This window comes from Micropterus dolomieu, linkage group LG09, assembly GCF_021292245.1.
Source record: "Micropterus dolomieu isolate WLL.071019.BEF.003 ecotype Adirondacks linkage group LG09, ASM2129224v1, whole genome shotgun sequence".
NCBI lineage: Eukaryota > Metazoa > Chordata > Actinopteri > Centrarchiformes > Centrarchidae > Micropterus > Micropterus dolomieu.
Window position 1 is genome coordinate 7,572,989 of NC_060158.1, and position 9,234 is coordinate 7,582,222.

Here is a 9,234-nt window from a genome sequence, read left to right on the forward strand (position 1 = left end):
GATGAATTGTATAAAAACATCTTCAGGTCATTATTTCACTTAGTCCAATACTTTCGTTTATATTCAAATACCTGCAAAACACATGACATTCCCATCAGTCTCAGCTGTACTTTGTGTTTACTTTATGTGCCTGTCACATGCTAATATTAGCATTTAGCTCAAAGCATTCCTTAGTCATGTTGTATTTTGTCTTACTACTGTTCTCCATCACTGTGCTCTCATCCACTCTCACTCATATTATATCTGGGAAGTTGTTCCCTTTCTCATTGGCTTGTTTTGATAAGCTACTGTGCTGTCTCTTTCCCCTCCAATACTAATTTTCTTTCTTTCTGCATCCTTCACGTTATCTCAGTTCATTTCCCCTCTTCTGCTAGCTCTTGTCTTCTTACCCTCAGGCGCCTCAGAGCAGGAGTGGTACCAGGACTTTCCCAATATCTATAAAACTTTACCATTATGAACTGTTGTGGATAATGTGAGTCTTCAAGATGTCAAAAGAATGTGGATCTGCCACTGCTGCCCTCTCGTGAAACCTTCACCCGAGGCCACAATCTATAAGAGACCAGAAGGATCAAGTATGGGAACCAATCCAGAGGATCTTGTTCAAAGTGCGGAAACACAACATGTGTATCCAAAGTACATGTGCTCAGAGAGAGAGAGGTTACAGCGAGGGGAAGCATGACACAAAAAAAGGACAGATATAAGACTTCCGATGGGGAAGAGTGGAATTAATGAGTTTGTGTTGTTTTAACAAGTGAAATCTAATTCCTTTCTTTGAACTTTATGAGAAAAAAGTGCAGGTATTACTGGCCAAACACTTAATACACATAAATACCTTTAACATGCTGGCGAGGCTGATAAATTTGCTGATTTTTTTTTTAAATAACTCCCCACATTGGGCGGACAAAATAATGCAAACCAGCTTGCATAACCCTAAAGACACTGTAACATTAGAATTTCTAGTCGTAAACTAGAAAGTATTGGAGCCTTGAGCCTCTGCCATTTGTCCTACAGAGGTTTAAATGTATGCAAATGAGCCTGTGCAACAAATGTAGGTAAGGTGAGCACCAGTGAGGGGAAGTTGACAACATGAAACAAACAGAAATCCCAAAAGTGTGTCCTTCTTGTGGAATTCATAATAAAAGCTGTACATAAATATAAAGACGTTTCCTACCTACTTATTTCTATTCAAGGACTGAAGATGTTTCAGCAACAAAAAGGAAGAAAAAAATGTCTTCATTGGACTGAAATAGACAACATTTAGACTCAAATGTGTTTTCTTAAGGGAAATGGCCAACATGACAAAGCAAATTATTACGTGCTGCTTGCATGTTTGTTTGCTTTTGGGTGTCTAGGCTATGTAAATTATGTAGATTATATATATTCTTTATTATTTTCATCAATGTCCATGTTCAATGGTTAAACATAAATCTCCAGATAGCATAAGATGAGAATTGTGCACAATCTGAAACCACAGACAAAAATAAATGAAATTTAACTTTACATTAACAGAATAACCAGTCACATCACAATACTCTGCTGTAATCAAAGACATATGAAAACCTCCCAAATCAAGTAGAGTGTCAGATCTCTCTTAAGGTAATTTTCTCCCCCTCCTCCCACCTCCAACGTGAAATTGAGTTGTTTGTGTCAGCTACAGGCTTCCATAATTCAAGGGAGTCCACATCCCGGTTCAAAGTAGAGACAAGCAGGAGGACAGCCCATGTAGGAAAAATTAACTAAATGTGAATGAATAACATCATTGGTGTGCAATGCATGGATGAGAGAGACATATTGTGTAATGTGCAAAATAACTAAACTGCAACTCTAAAACCAAACACAAAGGAACAGAGTGATTGATTAAAACCTGCTTTGCCAGCACAGGTGTCATCCTGCTGTTGGAGGGGGAGGTTTGGGTAATAATTTCTACTGATTAAGGTGGATAAGTGTTACCATTCAAGTCCAAACTGCACGCTATAAACTAACAGTGTGTAGTGAGTTCATTCTGGAAAAATGACAAAAAAGAAGTACACCTACACATGCCATCATGCAGACTGAAATCACTTTTTTATTGTGGTGCTGATGGAAAATCCTCACAGCTGATACAAATTATAATAAATTATGAACAGAGGTGCAAACAGCTGCAGGGACATCTTTGGAAAACACTTTCCGGCATCACAGTTATGTCCATTTCAACAACATGTATTTAATTTCCGGTTGTGAACATCGTACATAGTGTATATATATAAAGTATTACTATATAATGTGAGGGACAAAGTGACACATAACTTAAACTGCATCTGCATGTGTGTAACTTATATATGTCATGAATCCAAACCCTGAGATAGCATCTGTGCTCAATGTGACATTCAAGAAGATGCTGTTTGTCAGCAGCAGTGACCCACAGAGGACACACCTGTCCTCCTTCTCCCCCATCACTTTGCTTTCTCACTCAACTGTGTAATCCCTCTCTTCTGAGTCTGCATCAGTTAGCATACAGGCAGAAAGATCACAGAACTTCTGGAAGAGAAGAGTAGCTCAGTAACAATGGCCCAATTGATTCATTTTGGGCAAAAAACAACAACAATTCTTTACTGTGCATGTTTCAAAACCTTCTCCACTGAAATCAATCAATTGAATTTTATGGTACAAATATTTGGTGGATCACTGTCAGTGTCGACTTTTTGCATCAAACTTTAGCCCAAATTTGAAATAACGATGATTGGAACTGTTTTCTTAATCTCAAACTACAACGTTTACACTTAAACAGGCATTTCTATTATTTTGTCCACTACATTTACATCAATGAGGAAGGGCTAAATTTCAGAAACACCTCTCTGTGTAATACAGTTCCATAGCACCACAAACCACATCCACCAAAATTATCTTGAGTACAAATCTTAAGACGAACCCTACAAAGACTGTAAATTAGGTAATATATTCCAGCAAAAGAAGCTGCAACATTAAAATGCTATTTGCACTTTTAATGCATCACTAAGCACTGATTTAGTAATTTCTGGTTTATTTTTCAAAGTTTTTTTGGACTATATAACTACTATTTCAACAGCATTTCAATTACCTGCCTGTCATTTTAATGTTGTTGAAACATTGCTTATATGTAATAAATGTCCAAAAAGCTTTTACATGTTTGACCACAATTAGCCCAGTTTTAACTTTGATATCTAGACGTCTTTTGACCTTGGCTTGAAATCGAATCCATCTGGGAATTGAGAAGAGCAAAACCCTGCAGCAAAGACTACAAATAAAACGTCACTAGAGTTTACTCAGCAAACAGAAGGAGTAACAAGTCACTTCCCTCGTGTCAGTGTCTGCTGCCATCTGACTCCGCAGAGAGGATTTTCACTCTAAAGCCTCTAACAGGCTGTGTTTAACAGAGCAAACACAGAGGTCAAGATGACAAGACATCACTTTTACCCTCAACAAAAAGCAAACAAAGGAGACAAGTGTGAAAAAGCTTTTTTCCCCCTTATTGCTATGACTGTTCTTGGACATCAGATATTATAAACTTATTTTCTGTTCTTCAGGACATATCTTATTCCAGATGTCTCGGTCACTGTGCTCGTTCCTTTTCCCTTCTTAGCTTTCTTTTCCTCTTGTCTGCACTCTGGACATGTGTGAAACATTTAACATCACAAAAAAACTCAGCAAGAAAACAGGAAAAAACATGACCTCCTAGTTATCCGCCCACTCCCGATAACAACTGTTGAATCCTGCACTCGATTTACTCCCGGCTTTGTTTCCCTTGCAAATATTTTTCTCCATCTCGCAGCAAATCTGCCACAGTGAGACAGAGCGCAGAAACGCCTCCGTACGCCGCTATAGAGACGGTACATTCCAGTCTTTTGTCCTTCGCTGGCTACTCAGAGCAGCTGCTTCAAACCGCCCCTTTTTTATATCTCACCTTGTTGTTTGGGGAGCGACAGCGAGGCCCTCAGAGAGCATCACACACATTCCTTACCCTTGCCCCCCCTCTTGATTGCTGCCCTTTTCTAAGGGGATGTGTACGTTGTTTAATGTCCACAGCCCCCAGAGACAATGGGCCACTTGACCTTTGACCCCAGTGAGGAAAAGGCAAGCTTAATCTGATGTTGAGATCCTCCACTACCATTGTCTAAGAGACAGGGGACCCAATGTGGCTCTAGACTAAAGGGGGGGATCAGTCACTACATCTGCCCACCAATTTGTGTGTCACACACTGGTCCAATCCAACCCCCCCCCACCCAACAGACACAGCCCACCCAGAGAAGATGGCGCTCTTTCCACTTATCTGCTGACCCTGTTTTCACCCTGCAAACTGTCACTCACCCCGCTCGTCCCTTCAGCACCAGAGAGGAAAACCACTTGTTTATATTGATCAATAGCAGGTACAGTTGTGCTTTCTGCGCTGGGACTGTACCTTTAACAACAAAAGGTCAAACCAAAAAACTAATTGATTACAGTACTCAGTAGGATTGTTAGTGCGCACGCTTCCAGACATTTTTAGATGTCTGATAAAAGGCACGCGTACAGTAACTGATTCTTTCCACCCCTTAAAGCAGTGGTTCTCAAACTTTTTCTGCCACTCCCCCCCTTCAGATGCCAAAAAAGGTTCATGCCCCCGCCACTCCCACCCCAGCAGAAGTGGATTTCATTTTCATCATTCATTAAGAATATAGGTGATTTAAATAAACAACAAAAACCAATCTGTTATATTGTTATTATATTCTGTTTTAGCTTGTTGGTTTTACCAATTTCCATTTATTTCTGCTATTATTAAACACTTACAATTTATTTCATTATTCTGTTTATTAAACATTACAATTTATTTTTTATTCTGTTTTACTAAAGCATGAATCTTGATGTGTAGTTTCTTTGTGATGCAGGGCAATAAAGACTGAAATGAGTTCTTGATTGAGCATTTAAATAATTTACAGTACAGTTCACTTAATATTATGACTAAATTGATCTTAAAGTAGCTGTTAATGCCTGACTTGATTGATAAATAACTGATCTGGGATTAAGACCAGGACAACTGAAATAAAGAGTACAGTGCTAATTATGAAATACAATCCGAAAACGTAAAATTAAGAGACAAAACACCATAACTAATATTAGTATTAACACTAATAAAATTATTAATAAATTGCACACAACAAGAAAACATTTGAATTTAAAGACCTTTTAATTTGCCTGTTACTGTAAGTACATATCTTACAGTTCACACAGTTATCAGAATAGATTGATTTGGTTAAAAAATTTTACTGTGTAAAAATAGATTTTCAATTCATTTTCCGCTGGTTTGATGCAGGAGAGCAAAGACAGGGTCCAATAAAATATAAACATTGTGGTATGACACTGAATCATCCATCTTACTGACAGTTAGTATCAATCAGTTTAATATATTATTTTCAGATTCCAGTAAATAATGCAAAATACAAAATACAAGATCCTAGATCCTTAGAGCCTAAAATGTGCTACTAATGTTTTAAACCACAGTACAGCCTAAAAAACAGTTTACCAAACAAAAACAATTCCTTTGGTGAATAATTATTTCCTATTTATAAATACATCAAAAACACTGATAATACTCCAGTATTTCACAGTCTCTGACCAGAACAAAGCTGTCACATTTCCTTACCAAAACATTACCCATATGTTTATTTGAACCTGAACATCCAGATGTGTGACTAATGCCGTCTGGAAGTTGTAATGGAATAAAGTGGACAATAAAAATGAAATAACTTATTCGTAACTTAAATTAGTACTTCTGTATCAAATATTTACACATGGTTCCTTTGAACATCAGTGCATTACAAACATAATGATGTATCTTACTCAAGAAAAAAAAAAAAACGGTAAGAAAACTGGGGAAAAACCCTGCATTGGTTTTCATAGAATTGTACTGATGGTGGTTCAATGTTAAAAAAGGACTTCATATTCTCTCCAGCACTCGAGGACGTTCCCTGAGACATAGGCCATGTCAAGTGCTGAATTTCAGCTTTTTAATCATGGCAGAGAGGTTGCTCACGACGTCCATTATGGGAAAATAAAACTTTTATTCTTATATGTTTTTTATAAAGTAGTAAAAGAAACAGGCCACAAAGGTGTAATCAATTTCAGTTCAGTCATGAAATGTCCTAAATTAAAACAAACTGACTATTTTTGATCATTAGAACCTTATAATGAACAGAAAGTTATTCAGGACAATTTTATTATTGGGTTGCTTTGATGGTTAGGAGACTTCTTTTTAAGGTTTTTCTGTTGTGTATAATTTTGCATTGTACCTGCATTGTTTTTATTTCAGGGCATTCTTTTGAAATGAACTTTAATGGCCAGAAAAACTAGCGTCTAATTAAACACATCACATATATTAAAAGTTTAATTTAGTTTAGTTTAGTAGTAGCTGAAGTCTAAGGTTAACCGAGTGCTATTAGTGTCCAATGCACCAAAACAGTGGGTGGTAAAAGCATAAACAAATGGCACCAATTCTTTTATTTTTTGCCTTGCAGTAATTTAATGAGCGCAGATACATTTTCCTTAAATGGGGATATTTAATGTGTCTCTTTTAAAAGAATAGTAACAGTTCAAATTTAATTCATTCATTTTTGGAAATTGTTCAATTTCTTTCCGAGAGTTAGATGAGAAGATCAGCTACCGTCATGAGGCTGTTTCTTAGTTTAGCATAAAGGAAACTGGGAAACAGGTAGCCTAACTTTGTTTGACAGTATAAAAATACGCACCTGTAAAGCTTAGTAATTAATACATTATATCTTCTTTATTTGATGCGGACAAAAAGCAAAGCATAAAATTGACAGATTTTGGTTTTGCGTAGGACTGTGACATTTGGAAAGAGCCAGGCTAGATGTTTCCCCCTTCACAGCCTTAATGCTAAGCTAAGCTAACCAGCTGCTGGAAGCAACTTCATATTAACCGTACGGACAGGTGAGTCTCATCTAACTCTGCAAGTTTAACTCTTCTTTTAAACCTTGATTTGGTGAAATAGATAGAGATAGTTAGAAGTTGGATGTTTATCTTATATTTTCATGAATATGCAGTCACTGTGGTGTTGAAGTGGCCAGTGTTGTCAAGACAGGAACATACAGAAAAAAACAATAAAACAAATGTTTGAGGTATTAAGCATGACCTTGTTGGGTCTCCATCTTGCCAAACAAATCAAGCAAGATTTCCTTATTTCATTTCTAGCCTCCCCACCACATAAACTGTAATGCTGCTCAATTTCACACTAACCGAAAGTCTGACAAACAAGGAGGAGGTCAAAGTAAATCACTACACCTGGCAGACCTACTACCTACAACCACAAGACTCAACCACCATGTCCTCATACTGTTTGTAGACCACATTGTTTCCTGAGTCGATGTAGAGGATGCTGATGGGGCTGAGTTTGGACGGGGCGCAGCAGCTGGGTGGCATGTTGCTGGGGTTCATTGAATTCATCAGAGTCTGGATGATGGCATGGTTAGTGGGCTCCAGGTGAGAGCGCAGGGGGAAGTCACACACCCCCTCGCAGTGGTATGCTTCATAATCCAGTGGGGCGATGATCCAGTCGTCCCAGCCCAGATCTCTGAAGTTGACGTGCAGCGGCTTCTTGCTGCACCTGGATTTAGACTTCTTGCCGTGCCTCTTCCCATGGCGGGTTTTGGATGCAGCTGTCCTCCTTCTCCTGCTGGCTTTGATACCAGGGCCCCTTTCTTTGGCCCTCCTGTCTAAACCCAGCAATGGTCTCCCCTCTCTCCTCTCATTGAAGAGGGTCTGCCTCTTCTTAGACCTTGTGAAGACCACTAAGATGGCTTTCTTCTGTTGAGGCCTGCCATGCCTGTGCAAACCTAGAAGGTGCAAGTCCAGCTCCCTCTCTGGGTTGTCCAGCATGGCCCTGAGCTCCAGGCAGAAGTGCTTCCCCTGGCTCAGGTGCTGCCGCTCTTTGAATATTTCCCACACGTCCAATACCTCCCACTTCGGTCTTTGGGAATCTTGCAAATCCAGCGTTTTGGAGTCGAGCAGCTGCTGGTCGTGGCAGGAGAGGAGCTGGATGTCGACGGGCTCTGTTTCCGATATCCTGAAATTCCCAGACACTTTGGTGTATATCCTTAGCTCAGCTCCCAGCACCTCTGCTTTTTTGGAAAGGGTTGAGACATCGAACAGATACTGCTGTCTCCTCAGAGGGGAGAGTGGGAGGTCATCTGTGGAAAGCATTAAAACAGCAGGGTCAGATGCATTCTCACGGAGATGGTGTGCATACCAGAGAGATGTAGAATCTGACATTTGTCTGCACTGAATTCATCTGGGACACAAAGTCATGAGTCATGGGTGTTCAGTCAATCCTACCTGCATGGACACACACACACACACACACACACACACATATATATATATATATAGTTCCACATACCTTGTCCATAGTCCACAAAGCTTGCAATAGTGTTTGCAGCTTTTGAAGACCGAAAAAAACTGGCGTTGAGTCCCAGTCTCTCTGCCGTGGAGAAGGTCTTGTAAATAGACAGCATGTAGTCATGAGGCTCAATCAAGTCTTTAGATGTTGCTTTATTGTTTCTGTCGATGGATGGTGGCGACTTTAACTCCTTGAAATATTTAGAGGCTTCTTGTCCATCAAAAATCCTTGCCACCTTGCTGCTCTTCGGGGCAGCTGGGGGTAAAATAGCAAGAGTCTGAAAACAGGGGATTTCGCAAACTAACAAGAAAGCCCCGCAGAGGAAAGTGAAGTGATAGAAATCCATCCTCTATCTTGATATCAGAGCCGGAGCCAGAGCTGTGGCCGGGGGACCACGGGCAAAGCCGGAGGTGAACTCTGCATCCACTCTGCAGTAAGTGGCTGCTCCGCAAAGTGCGCACAGCTCAGGGGGACAGGCGGTGCAAAGTTAAAAAGGGGATGAGAACACGCCCACATTGTTCTGTTAACGTTAAGGTCCAAATGGAGTACGCAAATTAAGGCTGTAAAACTAATTGTTCTTTTGCCCGCCGTCATCTCCCTCCTGGGAGAGCAGCTGCGCGCTGAAAAGATGCTCGTCAACTTCTTATACTCACTTTTGGTTCCTAACACAAAAACTTGCTTTTACAAACCCGTAACTTGAGAAATATGTTTGTCTCCATTTTAGAAGGGTCTCTCTTTACAGTCAAGACTTTTAAATAGCCTATCACTGCAACTGAGCCTCAGAGCGTCATGAACCTAGGATTTCCCACGGAGTCTCCTGCCCTCTAGCG

At 39.8% G+C, this 9,234-nt stretch overlaps 1 protein-coding gene across 1 annotated transcript; it reads right to left on the reverse strand.

Annotated features, from left to right (window-relative positions):
- Positions 1–7,302: 7,302 nt before the first annotated feature.
- On the reverse strand, positions 7,303–8,750 carry gdf6b (growth differentiation factor 6b). Its single transcript, XM_046059323.1, has 2 exons — positions 8,405–8,750; positions 7,303–8,195 (listed from the first exon to the last, which is right to left on the reverse strand). Exons 1-2 carry the CDS (start codon positions 8,748–8,750, stop codon positions 7,303–7,305), a joined length of 1,239 nt encoding a protein of 412 aa, XP_045915279.1.
- Positions 8,751–9,234: the final 484 nt, after the last annotated feature.

Bases quoted from the DNA above. Each gene is read 5' to 3' on its own strand.
- gdf6b (XM_046059323.1), bottom strand. From the start codon at position 8,750: ATGGATTTCTATCACTTCACTTTCCTCTGCGGGGCTTTCTTGTTAGTT. The intron at 8,196-8,404 runs GTATGTGGAACT...TGCTTTCCACAG, and splicing joins CTTTGTGGACTATGGACAAG to ATGACCTCCCACTCTCCCCT.